Source organism: Procambarus clarkii, chromosome 11 (assembly GCF_040958095.1).
Source record: "Procambarus clarkii isolate CNS0578487 chromosome 11, FALCON_Pclarkii_2.0, whole genome shotgun sequence".
NCBI classification, from domain to species: domain Eukaryota; kingdom Metazoa; phylum Arthropoda; class Malacostraca; order Decapoda; family Cambaridae; genus Procambarus; species Procambarus clarkii.
The window spans coordinates 23029507-23057174 of NC_091160.1; the positions used below are offsets into that span (position 1 = coordinate 23029507).

A 27668-nucleotide genomic window follows, 5' to 3' on the forward strand; every position below is an offset into this window, starting at 1 on the left:
AACACATCCAATCCCGACATATAAAATCAAAGATTTAAACAACGAGACGATCAGTGGCATGTTTTATGAGAAAGAATTGATTCCAACATCCCTTCCAGACTATTTTCCTGTAACGGTATTACAGTCTAGGAAAACATCGAAAGGACACGGAGAATATTTCGTCAAGTGGAGAGGGTACCCAGATTCTGCCAATAGCTGGATTAAAGCTCAAGACATCGTCAAATTTAACAAAAAATGACAGTTCAAGAGGACTCTCTCGTAGAGAAACATCATCAGTTGTTATTTTTATTAAACAATTTATCACCCAAGAAGCGGAATAAACTAATCAAGGCTTTAAAACGGCAGGAAATTGAATCAATTTGTGAAATTTTTGCCAATTTTCTGAAACGAAACATCCCAGTTCAACCTCAGATAATTAATGGCTTACAGAGATATCAGAACGACATACGATCTGTAGCGCGTAAGAAAACTCCTTTATACAAAAAGAAGCTCATACTGACCTCCAGACGTTGTGGGGCGATATTAGCAGCTCTGCTACCTTTGGCTGTATCGTTAATTTCCTCCCTAATAAGGTAATTGCGTAAATAAGTAACGAGAGAATAAAATGGTGAAAGAATATTGCCTGGTACCACGATTCATAGCTGAAAAATATTTATTTAATAAAAACAAGAACTCACCATCACCTCCTAATGCTGTGGGTCTGCCCTCCCCCGGCGGTGATGGTGGTGAAAGTATGTCCTTCTCTTTAAAAAACGAATCCATCCCAAGTAATAATATTGGGGGAGCCCGTAACCTACCCACCTGCGACTCTGGTAGGGGTGATGGGGGGGTGGGGGAAGAGGACACTCCTTCCTCCCACCTGACAACAACGGGCTGTGGGCGGTGTTGCCGTAGTAGCACCTCCAGACGGGCGGGGCTGGTCACACACCCTTTAAATGACATTGGGGCCCCCGGCGACCGTCGCCCGCCGCCACCCTTAAAAAGAAAAAAAAAACGCGGGCTGCCCGGCGCGACCATCGCCTTTTAAAAAAAAAAAAAAAATAAAAAAAGGGGACATTCCATCCTCCCGCCCGAAGTGCAAGTAATTGTTGCTGGCCACACTCCACATAAAGCCACCATCACACCCCAAAATCCAAGTCTGGACAACTTAATAAATGTGAATTTTAAAATTGAGGAAATTCCTCATGTCGAAGCATTATTGAACATGTTTGGACAAAACAGCCAACAGGTGATGTGGGATAGTCGCGGAAATTTATTAAAGCCTGTACAAAATTTAAATATTTTAGATATAATTAAAACTCTAGCCTTCACAAAGGGACAATTTAGGGCAAGTGACAAGGAAGATGTAAGGGTTTTACTGAGGGTGGCTGGCATAGACCCAACCCTCATACGTAATTATCGTGCCAGATCACAGTTAAAAGGGGGGAGGGGTATCCATAGGAGACCCCATTGGGAGCCGTATTGAAGACCTATATGAAGGCCATCTTAAAGACCACCATATTCAGTTGCATATCCACCATGGAGCAAGCTTCTAGACCCACTCCTCCCCCAGCTACACCCCCAGAAGACAAATCTCCCTTATTAAAGAAGTTGGTTGCTACTCAGCGGTACTACAAGTATGTCGAACACAAATGTAGATTGATATATGCATTGTGGGATTGTTATGACCGTCTTGTGTTGAGTGCCCCTCCAGAACGGTTTTTTAAGTCATTTGGAGAGACGGTGAAACGTTATGAAGAATATTCATCCCAGGAAATCCAGACGGAGATATGGCAAATGGAAAAATTAACCTTCCAACATCGAGACCAGATTACAGCCTTCGAGACTGGACGGAGTGTGTATGGACTTTTAAGGTAGGGAAGGCAGCCTCTACCCCACACCCCTACATTCCTCCCCCTCCAGGTGGGGGACACAGGTGTATTTAAAGGCCTCCACCGTCACCCTCGGTCACCATAGTTGACGACGACTCTTCCCCAGTTCCTCTCAACCGCCCCTCCGCCATGGCTTTATCGTCCATTAAGTCAATAGACAGCGACATCACCGACACCCACGCCTTTGGGGTCGGTGATGTCATAGTGTATGACTTGCCCGCTGCTGTTGTGCGTCCCTATGGACTGGCAAGTGTAATTTGGAAATGTTACAACTATGCCCGTGTGGAACGTGAAGGACTGACTCGTGTCAACAGGGCCACAATACGTTACCGGTCTACCCCAGGTGACATCGAAGTGAAGATAGCTCCCCTACCCTCCGACGGTCAAGACATTGTCGAAGAGCCAGTCTTGTTCTTCCGCCCCACCATCGTGGCGCTAATTTCCGCTTTCGGTGCAGGAGCACCCTTCGAGTCCAACCCTATAGCTCAGGAGCAAGTGCAGTCTTCCGCCGACATCCACTACATCACCAATGTCACCCTGGATACTGCCAAGAATAGGCTATATTGGCTGAAAACAGCCCTAACAAAGGTTGGCAATCTCATGGTAAGAACTCCAACCATGTTTCGGCTGGTGGTGCCCCATGGGCTGGGGGCCTCCCGTGATGGCATGGACAACTGGCACAAGGACGTCGGGCCCATGCTCATTTCGCTCAACGCTGAGCTGGCCAAGCATAACAAGGAGCTGGTAATCCTCAAACGTCCCTCTACCGTCACCCCATCGATGGTACCCCTCCCGAATGATGATCCCAGGGGAGAGGGTGATAGTAAAACTATCACCCTAGATGCAGTGGAGGGGGAGGGTGCCACCACTCCAGGAAGCTCTTCTCGTTCTACACCACCAGCACCACCACCCACCCCCAGGAAGAAGAGACACCTACAAGAGTACTCATCCACCTCCAGCGCTGCTTCACCCCCACCCACAACATCTGGCACGGCCAAACGACGGATCGAAACCACTATTGACTTCGACCCCCTCTCAAATCATCGTATTGACACCATCCTCGATGGAGAGTCACAGGAAATATTCCTGTTATCCTCATCACCGAAAAAACAACGAAAGCTGTAACCATCAACGCTCAAAGAAGACGTGCCAGCACCGCCGCAGTCAGTAACAGCAGCAGCAGCAGCAACAGCAGTACCTCCATCTACAACAGCTTCGGTGGTGGTAGCAGTAGCAGGTCCACCGACGATGGTGACAGTGTTGTCAGCGGTAATGGTAGCGGCAACGGTACCACCAACTACAGCAGTTCCGGCGGTGACAGCGGCAGCAACAGTACCATCATCGCCGGCAGCGGTAACGGTAGCGGTAGCAGTACCACCAACTACAACGGTTCCAGCGGTGGCAGCAGCAGCAGCAGCAGCAGCAGCAGTACCGTCAGCGGTGGCAGCGGTGTCAGTGGTACCAACAGCTCCCCCAGCAGCAGCGGACGACAGCAGTACCAACAGCTGCTGCTCTTTATATGTAATTTGTTATGGGGGAACAAAATGTAGTTCCCCCTGTTGTAGTTCTTTTAAAAGTAATATTTCCTTAGTAGATTAATAAAATAAAATATAAGTAATGATGTTTTATTCCCACCCCAGTCAGTACATAACTTAACAATGGACGAGGAACACTACATATACCTCACTAGCCTCGACCAAGAAGATATATACAACAACACAAGTTCAGCATTTACAAACACCATCCCCACTCTACATTTAAACCCTTCCATTAAACATGAAGTGGCCTTAGTCAACATACTCCTACCCAGACGAATTAACGCTATCATCAAGGATGAGGGGGAGTCTGGTATAGACGTCTATGCTACTTTTAAGCGAGGAACTCTTTCTAAAAGCCCAGAACATCTCATCTACACCTTCATCCCCAAAACCAACATATTATCCAGAAACATCACATTCATCACGAGTGAGCTTAGCCGACAAATAATCACCGACATGAAGCTTAGCTTCCGAGGTGATTTCAAAATATACTTCTCAGAAAGAGAACCAATCCTCACCTATGATCAATCCTTAGAGCGAGTATTACTATCCTCCACTCTTAACAATGAAGGCACTGGTTCCTTATATTCTCTTAGTCTTCAATTTAAACACAGAATAGCTAATGTACTTGGTTTTGACAGCAGTCGCAAATACACCATTTATCAGGCAAAATCAGATGACATTACAGCAGCCTCCAAGATCGTGGCCTCATTCCCCCCAGACAATGACGGGGGTTGTGACTATTTACTCATTTATAGTGACGTCATCGAGCCGGATCGTTACGGGGGACAAATTGTAAATATCTTAGATGCAATCAATTATCATGACTTATTCTAGAGGGGCTCATCCCCTAGTGTACAAGACATTAAATACTAACACGTTGGAGAAGGTGAGTATTAAGATAACAGACCAGTTTGGGCGAAAGGTTAGTTTTGAAGATGGGAGGTCGGTTACGGTAGTCTTACACCTCCGCCCTAAGGTATAACAATATAATCTATATAATATAAATATATATATATTATATATATATATATATATATATATATATATATATATATATATATATATATATATAGAAGTGTTTACCCACATCATCGGTTATTATAAGAAGAGGAGTCGGGATGCGAGTACCTTTCCACACACCCTCCCAGAAGGAGTATGGGGAGATCTTCTCCCCCCTCTCTGGGAGATACGGGGTGAGGGGGGGAGCGATGAATGACATACGCACATTCCAAGCGCCTTATCTCAGATCAGGTGGTGGTTTTTTTGGGACCTTAGCCGGCTTGGCTCGACGAGCCATACCATTTTTCATGAAAACTGTAACGCCGACTGCTATCGATTTTGGGAAAAATGTTCTTGGTGATTTAACCAGTGGTAGACGGGATGTAAAGAGCGCTCTGAGAACTCACGGTATTGATGCTCTTAAGACTGTGGGGAAGAAAAGCTACCAACAGTGGGGACTGTTGGTAGCAGGCGGGAAAATTAAAAGACTCTCGGAGAAGAAAAAATAAAAATAATAAATGTAAGCGAGCCCTTGGGTATAAAAATGATGTATTTTCACTACAGTAAGCAGTCATACTTCACCTTTCGGAGGAGATCATGGCGGAGGCTAGTGGAGCTGGGTTGAAAATCCCTGTAGAATATTATACTTCCAGTATTATTGACCAATTTCCTAGAAGTAACAGAATACGTAATGTGGAGAGTTCAATTGCCTCCACACAGCAAATAGACATTCTACCTGTTAACCTCCCTATTAATCAACGTTTGCGGGATAATTACTTAGAATTCCGCATCCCCGGAACCCAGGGCGCCTTCTTAGATTTAGCTAATATTGTTATAGATTTTAAGGTATCTTTAACGAAAGATGACGATACCACAAAATTGGAAGAGGATGACCATGTGGAATTTGTTAATGGGTTGTCAAATACCATGTTTAAAGGTGTTCAGGTGTTTTTAGGAGAGCAGGTAGTTGAAACAAATTCTAATTTTAATTATTGGTCGTTTATTAAATTAATTACCTCCATGCCTCCATCAAAAATGTCTTCCTTGGGGAGGATTGGAGCCTTTCGTAGGGACTGGAGTGATGATGGTGTAATCCCTAACGAATTTACTAATACATTTTTTACTGGAGCAACCGCCAAGGATAAAAAATTTATGACCGATTTAAAAGGTAAAGGATTGTCAATGTGTTTTCCCCTACTATTGGACGTAACAACCCTAGACCAATACATATTAGATAATATAGATGTGCGCCTAAGATTGGAGCTCTCCCCTCATGCTTGGGTGCTAAATACAAGTGTGGACGATGGCTCTAAGTATCGGCTGCATATGGATTATGCTAAGTTGTGGGTAACACGTGTGTTCCCCTACCCAAGTGCTTACCTAGCCTTAAACAGCTCACTGTTAGCATCCCCCGACCCCATAAGCTATACTTTCAATAAAACCATTTCTAAAACATATGTCCTAGCAGGGAATCAAACTAGTCTCTTAATTGATCAGCCTTGGGCGCAAGTAATTCCTCACAGGATATTCATGGTAATTGTGCCAATGAATTATTTCGCTGGCCTTCACCAAGGTAATGGATTATATTTTGAAAATGCAAAACTGAAAAATATTGCCATGTATTTGAACAATAATGCAATTTACCGAATTGGTGGTGATTTCGACAATCATTATGCCCGCCTTTATTACGAAACTTTGAAGACATTAGGCTTAGAGCGTGATTCACTTCTAGCCTATGACACTTTTAATAAGGGAAGATCGATATTCGCCTTTGACTTAACCACCATTCAAACAAAAGATTCCCTCCCTGTGGAGAAATCTGGCAACTTACGTATGGAGCTTGAGTTTGGCGGTGGTGTTACATATAACAGGCTGGTTTTACTGTTTGGGGAAACTCCCCAGAAACACACGCAGGGAAGATTGAAGTCCTTGAAGGGCCTGGTTAGTATTACCCTCACTTTCTGGTAAAGATTTATTTTTTTTCCCACAATAGAAAGTTTGCTCAACCTCTATTTTACCTCTTCTTTTTTTTCAGTGCAATTCTTAGGACCTGTCCACATTTGTAGAGTAGTAATTCTACGAGGAAGGTCTGCCCCAAACAAGATGCTGTTACGTACCCTAATTGATGATGCCTGCTGTAGAGGACACAAGGTCGCTCCTGCAGGGGGAGAGGTATGTACTAACTGTTCTTAGAGGAAATAGAATATTTTTCAAATAAAAGATATAGTCCTATAAATTATTTTCCCCATCTCTTTCCAGAACACTTCAGATGAGAGTCAGAAGGAAAGTCGTCCAAAAGGCAACCAGCCAACTCACCCCACTCCCCCAAGAGAGGGGGGAGGGGGTCAAGACCTCCCCCCACTCACCACGGATGGGGAGACGTCAGAATTCTACTCAGATGAGGAAGGGGAGGTGGAGGGGGGAGAGGGATAGGGGTCATAATTAACTTCTTATACATCATTTGTGATTTTTACCTAATAAAACATTAATAAATTCTTTGATTTTTTTAACCCCTGGAGGAGATTTATAATTTAATACCCCTATATAAGACCCACTCAACCTCCGCTGGGTGTGGAACTCTGTTACGGTAAAGTCAAGGCCATTAGGTGCGAGGAAGGGTACGGGCGACCACCCTCACCGGGAGGAACCTGTTTTACACCTGCCCCATAGAGGAATGTGGGGGCGTAACTGGCACTCACCCACGAGTGTTTATTATACAAATAAATTCATTTTTACTTAAATATATTGTCATACTTTACTGTATAAATGAACATGATCATAGTGGCACATAATAGATACCTATCTTCACTTTTTTCGACTGCTACCACTCACACCTTGGGTGACCTAATATGGAGTGGCACTATGTGGCTCCCCGCTTCTGATTTTCTTATCTGATCTACATACATAGGTGGGGCTATCTGTCACCAAAATATCTACTGGCGTCGGAAAGCGGACCGTTTAAGAGTAACGCCAAAGAGCAGTATTGTGACGCAAAGGGCAATAGTCGCGTTCAGTAAACCAGCGGTACCCAGGTAAAGCAAGAGTTCACATGCTCACCCAACGTTGAACCAGGCGTCAATAGTTCCCAGGAAAAAATCTGCATGCGTAGCTTTTATTTGTAAAGGAAACGGAATTATCAGGGGAAAGCGCCAAGTCATTACAACTATATAGCACTGGGCAAGGGTCAGGATAAGGATTTGGGACGGGATAGGGGGAAGGAATGGTGCCCAACCACTTGTATAGTCGGGGATTGAACGCCGACCTGCATTAATTAACCCAGACCGTGACTACAGTTCAGCCCTAGGGAACGGGGATTCTACTATAAAAAAGATGGCTTCCAAACGTGCAATTTTTTTACTTTAATAATGTTTTTTATAGTCGATTCCCCCTTTTTTTTGGAAAGGGGGGGGGGGAAGAGAAGTCTACTATAAAAAACATTATTAAAGATAAAAATTGCACGTTTGGAAGCCATCAAATACCACATGTTATATATAGCTTTCTATATATAACAATACATTACCATTTGTTCTGGTTTATATACCTTATGAGCCAGAATAACACTACTATAGTACCTGGATTATCTAAAATATACTTAGCGTTCCAGAGATTCTATATGATTGCTACGGCAGATTTTTACGATGTTTGTAGGAACTAAAGTTACAAAATAAACAACTTTAGTTTACTGGAGGATATTAAGTGAAAGTACTGTAAACCTGGTCTTAATAGAAGAGTCTTCTTCAGAATTTGAGTGGTGTAGACAGCTGGAAGTTAATGTTTCAAGGCATACGCTAGAATCCAATAGTATTAACTATTGGATTCCTTTACTGTAAGTTTTAGTGTCCTTGCTCGTGTCCCAGCAGACTTGTGATTTATAATTTACAATTAGTAACGTTTATCATGTTCTCCACCTCTGTTTGCCCCTCCCCCTCCCACAGTGGCTGCAATTCCCCAGTCATATACACTTGTCCCACATCATAGGAATGTTTGACGAGAGCCCACAGTATCAAAGACAATTGGTTTAACCCCTAGACAAACTAGAACCATACACAGAGGTCAAAGGTCATAACAGTACTCTACTTCGAGAGTAGAGTAGAATACATATTTCATACATTTGAAATATGTATGTATATGCACAAATTTGTAGTGTTCCATGCCAGTCCACCGTATAATAAAATTGAATTATGGGGAAGTGGCTTTTATCCCCAATGTGCATCTCCCTCCACCGCTGAATACATTTGGACACCCAACACTTCCACTACACTGGCGCGTACACAAAAAAAAAAGACCAATTTGTACGGGTTGCGGACAGTTATGAAAACAAAATATGAGAAATATTAGCGTTATCTACACGAATTGTATGCAGGGAGAGACATTAGAGACATTAAAAATTTAGCCAGAAAAACAAAGTTTTGAATTATTCTTTAAACTATCTGAACAAAATATTAAAGGGGAAATAGCCACCGATAAAACTCTGCAAGCCAAAACCAAAATCAGGATCATTTAATGTCGAGAATTAAGGCATTACCTGGCTTACAGTTTGGGCAACATTACAATAGGATTCACAAGACTACAATAAAAAAATGAAGCTAATCAGAACGTTTCCAAAATTACCAAATTCCTAAAACTTATGAGGCCTGTGAGTTTTATCCAGGCAGGACCAAAATTAAACAGATGGTCTAAGCAGTTACAGAGGGTTTGACTTTTCAAAGAACAGACGCACAAATACAAAATTCTTCCAAACTACTACTACTTGCAATTAAGAATGTGCAACAATTCCTGTCGGTTGTGTACTTTGCAGAGAAATCTGCTTTCTGTGGAAACCCAGATTACTTGGGATACAGCACAACGCCAAATATAAAGTCTACTATCACTATCGACTTCATAATGGTCCAGAACTGACCAAAACGTCGAATAAAATGTGTCAAGTAAAACGTGTGTATGGGAGCAAGTAACAAAAACGGCAGACTAACAGACGTTGTCACAGCTGGAATACGTCTTTGTGTGAGAGTTTTTGTATAACTTGCGAGAAGTTTTTGGAATAAATTGAAATTGGTATAAGGAATTTTAGCTCTGAAAATTTCTAAGAATTTTCTTTATTCTTTTACCTTTATTCCTGTCGTGATATTCAACTAGGTCGCCTGAGGAAGGACTTGCTTAGCTAACACACCAGTGTAGTAAACAGCTCATTCCTCACTTTGGGACCATGTATGAACAATTGACCAGGCGCGAGCAAACGCCGAGACCCCAGTGAAAATTAAAATCCCCCCCCCCCCCACTAGGCCGACGACCTTCGCCAATCGCCGAAGCGAATCTAACGAGTAGGTCACGGGCTCTCACAACAATAATTTATTGTTGTGTGGTGCCGTATATTTGATCCAAAGCTCAGAACTAGTCTCAACTTTTAGTCGAGTGTGAAGAACATTTGCATAATAATAATGTGTGGGGGTGTAACGAAAAGACAGTGTTAACCATAACTTGGTTTATTCACTAAAGTACTAACTACTACAACAAAACAAAAAGAAATGTCAATGACGTTACTCTAAATCCTTCCTGTGACACTATCAATGACAGCTAGACACCAGCCCCTCGGACTGCATAATGAACTAACTCGAACATAAGCGTGACCACAGAGGAATCAACAAGCAAGCAAGAACTAACAGATCTATAATCACAATTACAACAAATGACACAGTAGGTTCTTAAACACGTCTCCAGTAACCTCCTAACTCTTCTACGCCTCAGTGCAGTCTACTCCTGCAATGGCGGTTGCAATGCAATCAAATCAGTAGTCTTCCAATGACAACAATAACTAATGGGTTCACTGGCAACTCCAGCACCCTTCCTCAAATTACTCCTTACGTTAACACTCCGTCTCACGGACGATCAACAATCAATACCAATTGATTTACGTTAATAACACAATAACATTTACGTTAAATTAACAACTTACAACTGTCACTAGTAACGCGGAAATCAAACAACACTACCCGTCGAGCATTCAGTGAGAAAATCCCATTAATCCCTGTACTACCAGACAGCTGATTAATCTCTTTACTAGTTACATTAATTTACGTTAATCGGTTACTAATCACTCAGCGATGGTAAACTCTGATTTACAATGTCCAAAGTGCTAAGAGAACGGTTATCACTCGTGATTACCTTTTGAGTAATTTATTATTATCCTCAAGATCAATAATTAAACAATTAAAATACGCAACCTTTCACACTGGCTCAGCAATTTACATTAAGGTATGAATTCCGTCTGAGCCTTCCATACTCAGACCAATTCAGGTGGCTAATAACAGTAATTAGCCCCACATTTACGTTACTCTAAAATGACGTTACTCCTCTCACGAGTCAATCAAGTGCCGGTACTTCCGGGCAGATGACGACGTTACGTTAATGGAATAATGTAGCCTTCGTGTGAGTCGATCAAACAAGGATCGAGGTTAATTACTTTGACTTCCTGAAACACGTCAATTACCCGGCCCACTGACCGTTAATTACGACAGACAAAACTCTAATTCTTATCTGGCTGATGGCTAGGCTCCTCGAGACTACCGTAGCTGCTTGCAGGAACGTAAATTAACCCAAACGTATTCTACGCTACTCAAATTGTCAAAGAACAAATTCTCTTGAAGCAATGGGCGTTCCCTTGGTTACGTTATATTAATTGCCTCGCAATCACCTCACTGAATACTGGACTTCGATGTACTAACAGATAACCAGGAGAATATATGTGTACCCAAGTACTCGTCTACAGCCGAGTTCCCCCACGACAATGACAAATCACACTAACAAATCGGTGATTTACGTTACAATCCGGTTGCAATGACAATACTGCAGAACCTAGTAAAACATACAGGACATGAACCCTCTAGAACACTGCCCCACAATGGCTTTACTGGACTGCAATCACCTACGGTGATTGCTCAACACTAGCAACAATCACCATCAAATAACAACCCCTTTGCAATAACACACACGGCAAGTACTCTAATTTCCAAATATTAGGATACTGCACACACTGTTGCAAATGACCCCAGTGCTCTAAATAACCCCTAGAACATAGGTCAATATATTTCAATCACCACACAGTAAATAACTCAATAACACTGGGCACCGTGACACTACGACTAATTATATATATATATATATATATATATATATATATATATATATATATATATATATATATATATATATATATATATATATATATATATATGTCGTACCTAGTAGCCAGAACTCACTTCTCGGCCTACTATGCAAGGCCCGATTTGCCTAATAAGCCAAGTTTTCCTGAATTAATATATTTTCTCTAATTTTTTTCTTATGAAATGATAAAGCTACCCATTTCATTATGTATGAGGTCAAATTTTTTTTATTGGAGTTAAAATTAACGTAGATATATGGCCGAACCTAACCAACTCTACATAACCTAACCTAACCTATCTTTATAGGTTAGGCTAGGTTAGGTAGCCGAAAAAGTTAGGTTAGGTAGGTAGACGAAAAACAATTAATTCATGAAAACTTTGCTTATTAGGCAAATCGGGCCTTGCATAGTAGGCTGAGAAGTGCGTTCTGGCTACTAGGTACGACATTATATATATATATATATATATATATATATATATATATATATATATATATATATATATATATATATATATATATATATATATATATATATATATATATAATATATATAATATATATATATATATATAATATATATAATATATATATATATATATATATATATATATATATATATATATATATATATAATATATATATATATATATATATATATATATATATATATATATATATATATAATATATATAATATATATATATATATATATATATATATATATATATATATATATATATATAATTACTGCTGACATGTAGCCTACAGCTATCAAACGTTATTGGGAACACTAAGGAGAATCTCACTTCTTAAATCACATGGGTGAGTGATTTATTGATCACGCATGCCGATAAACACTCTCGAGAGTTACGTTACTCGACAGAGCGGGGGCGGCCTCTCCAGACGGCCTCGTCACTCACCAAACTCGCCAAAATTACGTTACTACATATATATATATAAATATAAATTACACTTGTCACGGCCCTGGGAACAATACAAGAAATTAAGACCACACTGTGGTACACTCCACAATAATCATTGCCAGGAATCACAGGCGTTACACATACCTGAGCGCTCAGTGTTGGGATTTCACACCTGCAAGACCACACATGGAAATGATATCACTCCGTCCCACGGACGATCAAAAATGATTACCACAATGAAATAATATAATTACTACATGGACATCCTCTCAGTCCTTGGCTAATCTATGTATACTCTGTTCCCGTGTGTACTCACACACACACACTGTACGTCTGGGTACACCAGACTTAAGTCCCTCTGGACTGACAAGATGACAAAAAAGGTGATTAATCTCCTCGCCCACAATTCACTCCACCTGAACAGGTGCTGCATAACAATGTGACGGAACACTTGACCTCGAATTCAAGATTTAGAGACTACTAATCACCAGAAACACACACATAGGTACTTACTCATTCACACTGCCGGCTACACACCTTCCCATACATCAGGCACCCCGCTTCCGGTGGCTGGCTCGCTCCGGGTGGCGTAAGCGGTGGTAGTATTTATTCGAAAAATTTGGCGCACACTCGAACCCCTCCCACTCAACATGGCTGAGTTCGCACCCTCGACTCACCGGTGAAGCGAAGCGTTCATACCCAGGTGACGCGCACAACGATAGCGTCTCGCACAAACATGGGAAATTTGCCTTCACACTGACGAATTTCCCCGTTCCCATCGACTGCTACAGAGCACTAGCAAGTCTAATCAACACTGGTATGGGATCTACGAGTCTGTCGCTGCTCGCATGCACATTCCCCACGATCCCAGATCACTGTACCTCTACCCCCTGCACAAAAATGTCTTAAACCCCTCCAAGCGACGACTTCGGCCGGATTCTGTGACGACCGTTGTCGTAGGTGAAGCAGGAAGCATCAGCAGTCGAGTAGTCCAGCCACCACGACGCCCTATACTTCAATTTGGCCGAATTGAGTACAGAGAGCGTCTTGACAAGGTGGCAGCTGGGTTCAGAATGAGGCTCACACCGACAACTCCCGCGTCCTTCTCGAAATAACCAATGAGAGGAAGGCATACAGCGGCCTACCCCTCTCATCCAATCAGCGACGGTGTAGCATAGCCCCTAGGGCAACTCCAAGATGGCCGACCAACATGGCGGCTCAAGATGTTTACCAAGATGGCGGCTGTTTCCATGACGACTCAAGTGGCCAGCGAGCACGGGAGGCCCACAGCTCACCCACACCTGCGGCCTAGCTGTTCCCACGCAAAGTTGAGTCTAGCCTCATGCCATACAATGAGTTGATGCTATCAGCTCTAGCACTATCCACAGACATGCCACCGTGGCCAGGGTAACATTTATGGACTGCTGGTAACTGGTGCTCTCACATGAGCCCAAACCCTAGATGTTTCGGTTGCTGGTTACCAAACTTAAGTCCGCCCACTTAACAAGTGCACTTAACAAGTGTACTGGCTCCCACAGGCATAAGAGCACTATTGTAAGCGAGCTGGTGAACCATCCCCTCACACTTGGCTACAAGTATCTCTGGCAGTTCCGGCAACTGTACGGCAACACGAACCATACCGAGGTGCATGGGGTGTAACAATAGACAAGAGCTCTTTACCAAAAAATTTACCTTCACATAGGTCTTTTCATTTGTGTACTTATCTTCCTACTACGAATTTTACTTTCACATATAACCGACTAAAACACTGCGATAGTCGACAACGCGGTGCCTTAATAACCAGCTGGTATTTAACAAGACCGACCTCCTGATGATCCTCGAGGACGCGGCAGGCGTTACTCTCCTTTACATCGGCCAGGAAGGAATAGATTTTACATTCTTTGACAGCAAGAAGGACCTTAGCCATTCAGGACCACTATGTTAGATTGATCGAAAAGAACCTCTACTCCCACGCCAATTCCAGGCCACGAGAACCATCTTCATCAACGGGAAGGGTGTCAATGGACCACTGGAGAGCCAATAGCCGACATCTACGCCAGCGTAGAAAATTAAAACCTTCAGGGTATATTCTAGGGCTCCCCTCGGCGAATGTAAAATTGAAATTAACCTTCACCTCATTAGCCGCAGCCATCCAAGCCACCACACAAGAACTACCGCTTTGGCATCAAGATTCCACCCACCTTACCAAATTAAGATGGAACGCTCTCAAACAATGTCCGAAGTGCTACCGGTACACGCATCTAGCCAAGGATGTTACAACTGACAAATTATAACACTGAAACAGATGCATAACACTAGAGACAGTCGTCTTAAAAATCTCAAACCAACTGAATCCTATGCTTTTACTGACTGTTCTGTGCAATTAGGAACTGCTAGAAACGATTGTGCTTGTGCTGTATATTAAGGGAATGAAATGATCATGTCTAGTACACACATTTAACGCCTGGGCAAGCACGACACAGACTGAGCTACTGGGTAGCTATCTAACCACTGAGTACCTTAAGCGCAATGGGGATAGAGTGAGTGCTCTGCAGTCCTTAAATAACCCTTCAATTTATGTCTGAAAGTAGCTTGTAATGTTAAATGGAATGTAATTTTTGCCAATGATAATAACTATTGTATAAATTTTGTGTGGATCCCATCCCATGTTTGAGTTGGAAAGTATGACTCGGTGATTGGCCAATGAGGTTTGCAGGAAAGAAAACAGATTATAACTTTGGACTATAATTCCTGATGTTTAATAATTGCATTAAAGAAATTACTTCAAATTTAGAAGATCTAAAAGGCCCAGAGGGCTGAAAGCTGCAGTATTAAAAGCTATGACAACTTTTGCAATAGGTATTTGGATGGTCAGTACAGTAACCGGACCAAGCAATGTGATTTAGTCATTGCGCGAATTCGCCTCGGCTATAGACAGATCTGGCAGGTTAGCGAGGATGAGCCACTACCAGAATATTCAGATTATAAATCGTTACAAACCTTAATTGCATTCACTAGAACACTATATTGTTGAATGTAAAGCAAAGATTTTTAGACCTCCTGGCCTACCACCAACTATTTCATTGAATCTGGTGTACTGACGACACCCTAACAATTTATCTAAAATTTTGCTTGTTCATTTTAAAGAATGAAGAGCTATATATTATTTTGAAGCTGCAATTCACGATCCCATCCCTGCTTGTGTGTGGCAGTGCATAATAAAGTTGAATTTACATATCTGTACATTGAAACCGATTGTAACCATGATATATGTGCTTCAACCTACAGCTCAGACCTATTTTCTCGTGTATGACCCTCTGTCCTGTGTGACAGCGAATACCAACATTATCCTCACTAATAAGACCTAATTGAATTCATATTAGACAATTTTAATTAAATTTTGTTATTAATGATAAAAGGGTAGCAGAACAAATGCAGTTTTACTAAAATGTGTAAATAAAAAAAACAGTACTAAGATTAAATATAAACCCTTTTTCATTTCTTGATTTGACGCATTTGGAGAACACCGGATGCGGAAGGGAGAGAATGGCGTAATAATTTACTCCCTAGACAGTTAAAGTGTGTCATGTTGAACTCTATTACTCGAGGAACTGCATTGTCGAAAAATTTATCAGCACAAATTGATACCATCGTTACCAGGGAAAGCATAGTATCCGTACAGTATTTAACATTATAGGAACTTATGAACTGTATTTACTGATATGGTTATTCCGGCCGAGAATACCCAAAATTGGGCAAGCCTCGCATACTAATGTATTAATAATTGTCATACAATATCATATTAGGATGTTAGTGTTTCGATGTATACTTCTGGCAGGTAATGCGTGACAACCTGAAGAATTAATATCAATTACCTGGTACAACAAAACTTGTTATTACGCTAGCCTCACCCACTAGGAGTATCTGTGTTCATATCCGATTGTCCACGCTATAATAAGCTATACAGATAAGCTGTATTTGTTTTAATTTTAGTTACTAATCGTTTGTAGTCTTAACACCTAGTAACATTGTAGTGATTTTTCTACCAATCTATAATTCCGATTGATAGATTTGCATTATAACCCCCCCCCCCCCACCTTGTGTAGGAAACTGTAGGGGAATAAACTCACAGTCCACCTTATCATACAGTCGGTTATCTAAAATTAACGTAAGAAATAAATTACTATATAAATATGCGACCAAGCTTGAATGGTCCGCAAGCACCATTCAAGCTTGGGGGGGCCAGAACAATGTTCAATCTGCCTTAATAGTTAATTTGTTACGGCCTCGCTTACTGCCGTGTGGCCACACATTTGTGCCGAATGCATTTACAAAGCCTTCAAGAATAGTCAGCTGATGTGTCCAAGCTGCTGTGAATTTAATATAAATTATTAAATTTTAAATAAATCAATAAATCCCACGAGTGTTTTCCCCACAGCAGGAAATATTCAATACAGATGTTAATGTATATGGTAATTCAGAAAAAATACCAGTTCTATAGTAAATAGAAAAGTATAGAAAAATTAATTGTGGTTCTTTCTGATTATAATGTGTGGATAGGCAGGCCGAAGGGTTATTAGGTGGACAAAATATTGAAATTTTTGAAAGGTAGGATAAAGTACATTTGGCGTTTACCGTTTATACCGATACAATTCATTAAGCTATCAACAATGTCAATTTTGTTGACAGTTTAGGCAACCCCCCCCCCCCACACACACACCCCATCTATGATGTGGTAAGGAAACAAGTTGCTGGCTGGACACTGCTCTAACAATCCCCAGAACGCTGAGCGCGTCATCCTGAAGCGCTCAGCACTGCTACTTTTGTATACATAAAAAAATCTGCTAACTGCCTCAAATAGTATCCTTCCCCACGATAGTAGTCCAGAATATAAAGATTGGCAACAAATGCGTACTACAAAATATAGAGCACGCCGGACTAAACTTCCTGAATCCAAACTTCCTAAGGATGTTAAAGCTTTCCTGTTAACCAAAAATGCACGTATCTCTGATCAGCCAACATTGCTCTCCCACTATTCCTCCTGCTTGAGATAATTGACGAGGGAGGATGGGGTTCTACCCGATTCACTTAGTCTGCAATTATTTTTTTTTTGCCACCATCCTATGACCAATATCACATTCCAGGGAGTCCGTCCCTGGCTACTGTGGGGCGAGGACCTGTTGCCTGACCTCTCAGATAGTTGGTGGGAGTTTGCCGACCTGGCCGCCAAGGGGGTCTGGCGTGTTTACGTGACCTGCCAGTTGTTTCATGAGGGAGGGTGCTGTTTAGCTTGTTGGCACCATGGGGACCCCGCCAGAAGGCCATTAGTTTGGAGTTTTCAGAACGTGCTTTACACCTTGCTCTGGATATTGTGTTGTTGGACATGTTGCGTGTTCGTGTGGAATAGGTGTACGGGCTCAAGCTCCAGATGACCCACCGAGCGCTAGTGAAGTTTAACTCCGCGGCAGTGTACAATGAGTTCGCAGCCCGCTATGACGGACGGATTTTGGACCCTCTCTGGGGACGGCAGTACGGCCGCCATTTCCAACCACTGCTGGCCTGTTACTTGTGTGGCATTTCATGGTGTGCCCTTCGAGTTTTCGGAGGCTCTGCTTCGGAGATTCTTTGGCCAATATGGCATGGTGGTCTCTGTATGGACTGTGTTTCTTCCGGCAGGTGGCATGGGGTCTCGTGTGGTACATGGACTCTCGCCTTTAGATTAGTCCCCGGTTCCCTCCACGGTTACCTTGCTGGGGTACACACTGCGGGCTTTCTATGCAGGGCAGCCACGCTCCTGTTTTTGTTGTGGCCTTGAGGGGCACCTGGCAGCCACTTGCACTGGGGTTGCGGCTGCACCTGTTGATCTGTTGACCCCCCCCCCCCCCCCGTTGGTGGCGCAGGACTTCTCGCCTCATGATGGAGTGGGTGGGGAGGTTTCCCTGCCGCCTGCTGACCCGGTAGTGGTTCAGAGTTCCTCGGCTGCTGACCCAGCATGTGTGGATAGTGGTGTACATGAAGAGGTGGGTGGTGTGCGGGGCTCTGCCCCCGCAGTCTGTCTCCTCGCTTCCGAGGGCTTCTGCACCTGTTTCCACCTCTGCACCTCTCACCTTCGACATCCCTGCAGGCTCCTTCACCACTGTTGGTCTCTTCCTCTCCTCTAGCAACGCCAATTCTTTCTCCTGTCTCTTCTGTGGGTGGCGGTCTCGTCCCCCATGTCGTTGAGGCTGACCTCCTGCGGGGTCGTGCTCCCCAGGTTGTCACGAGGGCGGTTCCCCTACCGAACAAGAGTATTTGGGTGGTTAATAAGCTTAATTTAAGTATCTATCATGAAAATTCCCTGAAAAATATTCTCCACGATTGCTGTGTGTTGTGGTGTTGCTTGCACATGGGTGCGTGGTTGTATGTGTGTGTCCGGGATGGGGTGGGATTGCACGTGTGTCCGGGATGGGGGCGGGTTTTGTTTTCCGGTTTTTTGTTTTAATTTGCGCGCGTGTGCGTGTGTGTGTGTGTGTGTGTGTGTGTGTGTGTGTGTGTGTGTGTGTGTGTGTGTGTGTGTGTGTGTGTATTAAGTCCTTACGGCCTTCTGGTCGTCTGCAAGTGTTTTTGTACTTACGGTTCCCTGTGTGGTTCTGTTTTCTGTTATGAATGTTGTGTGTTTCTTGTACTGGTTATGTGTCCTGTTCTGATTTTTGTTCTGTAATTTGTTTTGCTTTTGTTTTCAGTTTTATGCGTTTTGTTTTTACCAATTGTTTCCTTGTTTCCTTGTACACTTGTCGTTACTGACACCTTTAATGCGCCTCAGCTGGGTAGTGCAGCTTGTGTGTTTTTTTTTTTATGTTCCCATGTATTTGTATTGTTTTCTTATGTTATATTGCTGTGTGCCTTGTTATCTGTATTTTGTCACCGTGTTCCTTGTTATTCTATGCTTACTATGTGCTGTTACTGTTTTTTTGTTTTATGGTGTATGTTGTTGTGTGGTGTAGTGATTATGCTTGGTTTTGGTATTTCTGTATCTTATTTGTAAAACATTAAATACAGCATAAGAAAAATGCATCACATTCCTACGTCAAGCATCTACCACCTAAAGTGGTAATCTTCGCGATCACTGGACACCATCGCAATTCACGATTCGCTTCTCCCTTTACTCCTACCTTAAGGATACCTTGAGGTGCTCTCGGGGCTTAGCGACCAAACGGTCAGGTCGTCGACCAGGCCTCCTCGTTGCTGGACTGGTCAACCAGGCTTTTGGACGCAGCTGTTCGCAGCCTGACGTGAGAGTCACAGCCTGGTTGATTAGGTATCCTTTGGACGTGTTCGCCAAGTTCTCTTGAACACCGAGGGGTCGGCCAGTGATGCCCCTTATGTGTAGTGGAAGCGTGTTGAACAGTCTCGGGCCTCTGATGTTTATAACGTTCTCTTTCAGAGTACCTGTTGAATCTGCTTTTCAACTGCAGATTGACAGCTGAACGTCCACGTTGAACGTTATCACGGACTGAAGTTCACACTGCACGTGGACAGAAAGCCCTAGTGCACTTTCCCCTCCCAGGAACTGCTGCACCTGTAGGCTGTATTTCCGCCTACGACAGTGCTTCAGGCGTTATCAATGCACCCACTTTGCCCAGAACTGCGTGAGTAGAGTTGCAACATCTGTGTTGAGAAAAAAACATTACAGGAGTTGCAAGGCTACCTACATACCAGCGCTGCCTACCATGAGATGAAGCCCACACCGCAGTTTCATCGGACTGCACAGCTAGGAAAGCTGAAGTTCAGAAAATGACTGAAACCAGACAAACCACCGCCACTCCAACACCGAAGACATTCAACATCCAGGCAGTAGCCTTCCCAGACCTCCCGACAAGGGGCGGCGCTCCATGCAACTACTGGACAAACATTCGCGGTAACAGCCAATCGCAGATCCGTATGACACCTCCCAACCAGGCCAGCCAATCATCGACCCGGCCGTCGCCACCGCCACCCACCATCGATGGCACTGTTGCTGCCCCTCATCCATTTCAAGGAAAAAAAGCTGGCAGATTTTCTGGTATTTATGTACACAACTATTTCTTACATTCACGTACAGCCACTAGCACACATTGCGTTTCGGGCAAGTCCTTAATTCTATATTCCACGGAATACGACTGCCAAATATTTTAACAACCAGGTACCCATTTAACTGTTGGGTAAACAGGTTACAGGTAAGGATTGACACCCAGTAAATCTTCCCTGGCCAGGATACTATATCAGCAGGCAGTATCAAATACTATTTAGAAAATCTTCGTCTTCAATATCTGAGGCCATGCTCGCCTGATACTTCTCAACCAGTGGCCAGCACCCCATCTATAGACCCCATCAAGCCTACAGAACCAATTCCAATACCGGCAAGCACCCGCACCTCGGAGCCAACCCCCCCCCCCCCCCTCCACCCTCCCCATCGATCGTGGGACCTGCAGGTCAACCAACGCCAGAACGTGACCCAGGAACGCCAACACTGACCCCAGACCACTCGGGAGCAATAGAAACTACAGATAATGACGAAACCACAACCTTTGAAGACAACTTCGTTACCGCCTACCAAGTCGACAAACCCTTGAATGAAGTTCTCACGTACCCACGTGAGACAAGACGACATCCCATCCGGAAGGAAGTATTACCATGTCAAACTTCGGCAGAATCATTTACACAGGGGGTACCTAGGTGAACTACAGACCCCTTGCAAATTCTAACTCCACAACCCAAGTCACCCAGCCCTGCCAATGAAATGTGATAGCCCATGTCATTCATAGCAAACGGCACCATCCGTTTGTATGCGCTGCGTTTCATACGCCAGCTGTAGGTAAACAGAGCGTACAACTTGGACGCTGCTAGTCATGTACCAATCTAAGTATTAAAGTCAGTAACCAAGCAATGGCTTTATATCAATCCTACAACCAAGACTTCCCCAGCAACACAGAACACCACACTGGCGACGAGGATAAATAGTTAATTCGTCCAGCTCAAAACAAGGGGAAAAGCATGTTGTCTTGCCCCAGAGGAAAAACCGTGCTATCTGTGAGCACCAGACCAATGCCGTGTGCCCACTGAAGCTGTGTGATATCTACCGATTCTGCGTACAAAACCCAATGTTTTGTGTACTAAACGATGCTTACACTCTTCATGCTGTGAACTGTCTGCTTTGTTGACTGTGCTGAAAACTCAAAATTGCTGACAACTGCCATGTCAACTATGAGTTGGACCACCACCACATGTACACAAGGCTAGGAGAGGTCAGTTGCTGCTGTATTGTGCACCGTTGTCAACTTTTGCATTAAAATGCTTGTGTGCTTTGCAAAATTAAAGTAATTAGTGAATTTTTAACTAACATTCACAGTGCAGTAAGTTTTTAGTCTTCTAAGAAACATTAAAGTGATAAGTTTACATTTATGCAGTAAAAATAGCAAATATACCTCAAGAGCCTGCAAATATACCTCAGTTTCCTGCATTTGATCTTGACCAAACATGTCACAGGTGGACCAAATGGCTTAGAGGGTTTGAAAATTTTTTAATAGTTTCAGACATCAAGTGTTGAAAGAATGCATGCCTTCATTATGTAGGTGATCGAATTTGTCCCATCTTTGACACACTGAAAGACACTGGTGGTGAAAAAGATTACGACACTGCCAAAGACAAATTAACTGAACATATCAAACCTCGACAAAAAACTATGGAAATTATGCATTTCAGAAGAGCCAAACAACTAATGAAACTGTAGATAAATACCACACACATCTACAGGACTCTGCAGCACATTGCGAGTTTGCTGATGTTAACAAATCAAGCGGCAAATAATTGAAACATGCACGTCTCCATCGAAGAGCTCTAGAACTTTTTCATGAAAGTTCTCTTACCAAGACTCTGGACATTGCTCGTCGAATGGAAGATGCTGCACGTGATGCTCTTGTCATTGAGTGCAGTGCCAACAACGGTGCTGCCAGTGTTACTAACTGTGATGGGGTACGTAAGGTTCAGGGAGGACACCGTGATTGAAGATATCATGGCAAACCCAATAGCAATTTGAGCCGGGAACCACATCACAACTGCGGTCAAGGAACAAGACTCCGTCACAACGACTCACAGAGGGTATCAACAAAAACTTACAATTGTAGAGGAGATCACCCACACCAAGATAATGCTCGTCTTACTCAAGTTAAGAAGTGCTGATTGTGTGGAAAACTAGGTCATTTTGGTGCTGTGTGTCGTTCCACACTAAGACCACAGTCAGTGAACTAGAGTACTGTACGATGGTCAAGTCATAGGGGTCGAGGTGACAAACAATATTGCACCTCTTATCCCTTGTCAAGTGCCACTACAAGAAATTAAAAAAAAACAGTTTCCAAAGCTTGAGAACTGCAATGGTAAAGCGAAATCTAACCTTCTCTAGTCAGACAGAAGGACGCTCTTGCTCGAGGCTGTGAACACTTCAATTTATGTGCTTGGTGCACCCTTCACCGCGATAATCACTGACCACAAGTCGTTGGAAACAATATTCAATTATCCGAAGTATAAACCACCAGCTCACATTGAGAGATGGGCTCTTCGCCTGCAAAGCTACAACTTTACTGAGAAGTACCAAGCCGGGTGCAGGAAATCCCGCTGATTACATCAGTCTACATCCTGCCAACAGTTTCATCACCACCAAGCATCAGCAAGTTGCCGAGGAATATGTACACTCTGTAAACCGTGATGCAGTCCAAGGCTCTTATCAAATCCATACGGCAACCCTAGAGGATCCAACTCTGCACAAGCAACAGTGGATGCATTGACCAAGAAAAAAAGTTTCCACGCATCCCACTCCCAGGAGTTGACAAAGATGCATTCAAAGCAAATGAACGCATCCAAACAGAGTTAAGCCTTACGCAACAACGCGACACTGTGCTGCGAGGTACTCTTATCATTCCAGCAGTTCAGCAGCGTGCTCTGAAGCTTGCACATCAAGGACGCAAGGTCTTGTTAGGACCAAACAGCTGCTACGAGAAAAGGTGTGGTTTCCAGGTACTGATCGTCAAGCAAAGGACATGCATGATGCCTGTGTCCCTTGCCAAGATCTAGTGGATACTTCACGACACCTTTACAACCTTCACTACTACCTGCTGCACCATGGACTAAAGTATCGATGTACTTCTGCGGACCACTCCCAACTGGAGAGTACTTTATGGGAGTCATTAATGATCATTCACGTTATCCAAAAGTAGAAAAGTACTTCCACATCTGCAAAGGCTGTCATCCCAAAACTCGACAAGATCTTTTAAAATTTTAACATTCCTGAAGTTAAGACCGATAAGGGACCGCCATTCAATGGACATGACTTCTTCAACTTAGCCGAGCACATTGGATTCAAACATCGCCGTATGATGCCACTACATCCTCAAGCAAATTGGAGAAGTCGAGAGATTCATGCAACTTCTAATGAAAGCGGAACGCTGTGCTCATGCCGAAGGATGATCCTGGGAACAAGCTATGTTTGCTATTCTCAGGAACTACCGTACAACACCGAATGGAACACTGGGCAAGTCGCCTGGTGAACTGTTTGGGCGTCCTATGAGGATCACACTACCTGTCATGCCAGCTGAGGTAACTGATAAACGTCTCGCTCAGAAGGATGCACTGGCCAAAGGCAAAATGAAAATTTCTTATGATCAACATGCAAAGGAACAATTCATAAAGGTTGGACACTGTTCTAGTTAAAAAGAAAAAAAAAGAGGGAAAGCTAGATATGCCGTATGATACAAAACCATATAAAGTGATTAGTGTAAGTATCAGTAAAACAGTGAGTAATAAGAGTTCATAGTATACCACACAACATGGCTTACTTCAAAGTGATTCCAACTAGTTTAGAAAATGATCAAATGCAAAGTCGTACAAACGATAAAGAAAAAATTAGTTATAACTAAGCAATTCATCAAGGGATATTCCTGTGTTTAAGGACTTTCTAAACGTCATGTTAAACGCCCTACGTGATTTGATTGTGTTCCTATGTAATGCAAATTATTTACTTATGGTAAATTGAAATTAAATAGTTTGAATAATGCAGAGCTTACTCAATATTTTGTAACTGTAGTAGTATGTCATTTTTGTTTAACACTTCATATTTTAAACACTGATATCCGGTGTGGTAAAGATTAAGTTGTGTAAATTCTTTGTCTGCTTTATGTAAAATGTATGCAACATCTTTTGATATGTTAATAACTCGATAGCTTTGCTTTGTGCTACACGTATGGTAGACATCCTTTATTCATTCTTTTAAAGTAAAGGAGGGATGCCATGTTCATAGCAAACGGCACCATCCGTTTGTAAGCGTTGCGTTTCATGCGCCAGTTGTAAGTAAACAGAGCGTACAGGACGCCCACCTAACTTGGACGCTGCTAGTCATGTACTATTACATGTACTAAAGTCAGTAACCAAGCAATGGCTTTATATCAACCCTACAACCAAGACTTCCCCAGCAACACAACACCACAGCCCACATTAACCGAAATACACGGAGACGGCAGCAAGACTAACCCGCGTTGTCTACATCGATCTAAAAAAGTGTGGCGGCCTGCTAGCACCTACCTACCCAGCAACCCAAGCAAAAGGGCCAAGTTGTATCAAGACTTACTCCAGCAGTCTGCCAAACAAGAACCAATTTAAAGCACCAGACTTCACCATCCCCCCTTTAAGGGGATGGCGACTTAATTTTGCCCGTTTGGATTTTTTTTTGTTAAATACATAGGAGTTCTTTCAGTCTTGTACAGCCACTAGCACATAGCTTTTTGGGCAGGTCCTCAATCCTAATATTCCCCGGATTATGACCCGCCAACTCAACAACCAGGTACCTATTTTACTGTTGGGGAAACAGAAGCTACAGTTTAGGATTGGCAGCCAGAAATCTTCCCCCAGCGAACCCAGGCCAAAGTGCTCGCGAAACGCCAGGAGTTTTACCACTCGCCAACTGGTGAAAGCCATATCCGCCTCCGTAAAACTGACGTAACATTTCTTCAGCACCACAGAAGAAAGAAGACTAGCTTCATGGAAGAAAGAGGACAGCTGTCTTCACCTCGTCGCCCCCGACTCAAGACCCTGCCTCCTCGCCTAGTCGGCCCGGTGTTTAAAACCCTCTGTTACGCCACGCAGCTGGGTTTAGCCCTGGCCATATCTGTCTTCAAAGTTTCTTCTCACTGGCTATTCTTCAGCTATAGACACTTCCCCGTTCATCCGAAGGGTATCTTGTCCTATATCTCATTCAGGCACATCCCCCACCGGCATGGTAGACATTAACTTCTAACTTACCGTTTACTTGAAAACTGAAATTTCTCCACCTTAATTGCTTAGGTCTTTACCTCTTTACTGCATCTGACGTTATTGATAACATGCTACCAAGTACCTTATACTTGCCGCTATAGTACAGTTAACTCTATGAAATCCTTTATCCAGTTGATCCTAACCTCATCAGGAACAAACTATACTCACGAAATGAACGAAATTGTAAACAGCTCAATTCCAAGGCAATGTCAATTAAATCAAAGTGAAAAATCGAAATCTATGAAACGTCAATTTATCAAATACAGTCGGAAACACTGAAATGTAATCTTAACATTTAGTGTAGTGTGTGTTGCTCTTACATGCAACAGATGGCGCTGTTTTTCAAAAAAAAAAGCATGTTTTTACCTCACTGGTGTTGCATCTATAGTAGGTATATAAAAACATGCGCCTATTTGAATGCAACATTGTGTCAAAATTTCAAAGCAATTGGTAAAAAGGTTTCGATGATGTCACTCACATGACAACACATGAAAAACAGAGTTAAAAAAGCATGTTTTTCCTCGTCACAGACGTGACATCTATATAGTATGTATATAATAACCCGCTCGGATGCGAATGTAAAGTTGTGCAAAAAATTTCAAAGCAATCGCTGAAGAACTTTCGGAGATTACCGATTTTGAACAAACGAACATTTCCATTTATATAGATAGATTACCAAGGCCGCTCGATCCCAGAGAGTAAGGCCAAAGCCGTCATCCTTGAACATTAAAGAACTTACTCTAGCAGCAAGTTCCACGGACACGGGATCTAACATGGAGAAGAAACTCCAATACTCAATAGAGTATGATCATTCACACTGTAAAAAACACTGAACTAACCTGCTGCTCATCGTGTGCCGGGTATCACCTCCTCACTTCCCTGACACACTCGTAACTACGTCCGTCCACTGAAGTGCGAGACTGCACACTGAACACCAGCCGCTTCCCTCCCCGACTGCATGCACACTTGTCCACCAATCACCAGCCATCAGATTATTCCGCCAGCCAATAGCAACTTGCCATATGAACAACCAACGAATCAGATTTCAGCTCATACCCAGTCCGAATTACGGACCTCGTCTTCCATCAATAACAAATACTCAATAGCCTAGGACTGTTGTTTCAGCAGTTATCATTTTCCATAAGCAAAAATACTTTTTACTCAAGACAATATTTTTAAAATCTTATTCGCTATGCACGTATTTGCGATTGTAAATGAACATAATTCATACACTATATTTATTTTAAAATTGCAAATGAGTATCATACATTACTAGGCTCAGCAGCGAGTGTCGGTGTTGCTCTAGGAACTTTGTTTTTGTTTAGAATAATATACGAAAGTTTAGTTCTTCAATAATTATGTATACCCCATACTCATCCTGTGGAAGGTATTGGACCCCAATATCCATCCTGTGCATAGTATTGGACCCCCATACCCACTGTGGATAGCATTCGACCCCCATACTTGTCCAACAGGCGGTACAGGAACGGCTACATCCACACTTACTATCTACAGTTAGCAAACTATGAACATTGGGCTAAAATTCCTCGTAGTGGATAATTGTGAATGAAATATTTGAACAGTTGCTGTAAATTTGTTTTAGTTCTGTTTCTAAATTCACGTATCTTTTTGCACTCCATGGCATAGTGACGAAGAATTTGTGAATAGGTTTGCTGACACAGCTTACATCTGGTCAGGTCTATATCAGCGGGTAATGGAAACTCACAGGGATACTTATAATTGACTCCAAGCGAAGAATTAGTAACTTTTAGCAGTCTGCTGGTTTTATTGGATGATCCACAGCTGTGTGGCTATTCTTGCATTACTAGTGGCTTTACATGAATGTAAAACTTCAAGTC

At 42.8% G+C, this 27668-nt stretch overlaps 1 protein-coding gene across 2 annotated transcripts in view; it reads right to left on the reverse strand.

Annotated features, from left to right (window-relative positions):
* The window catches only part of LOC123758387 (uncharacterized), an 85847-nt gene extending 59031 nt beyond the window's left edge, over nucleotides 1-26816 (reverse strand). The window contains exon 1 of one of the 2 annotated variants that reach the window (XM_069322441.1): nucleotides 26649-26805. In XM_069322441.1, the coding sequence (XP_069178542.1) occupies nucleotides 26649-26659 (11 nt within the window). In that variant the 5' untranslated portion in view covers nucleotides 26660-26805. Of the gene's footprint in view, nucleotides 1-26648 lie in introns of both variants that reach the window. The other variant, XM_069322442.1, reaches the window with a different exon arrangement.
* Between the last annotated feature and the right edge of the window lie 852 nt (nucleotides 26817-27668).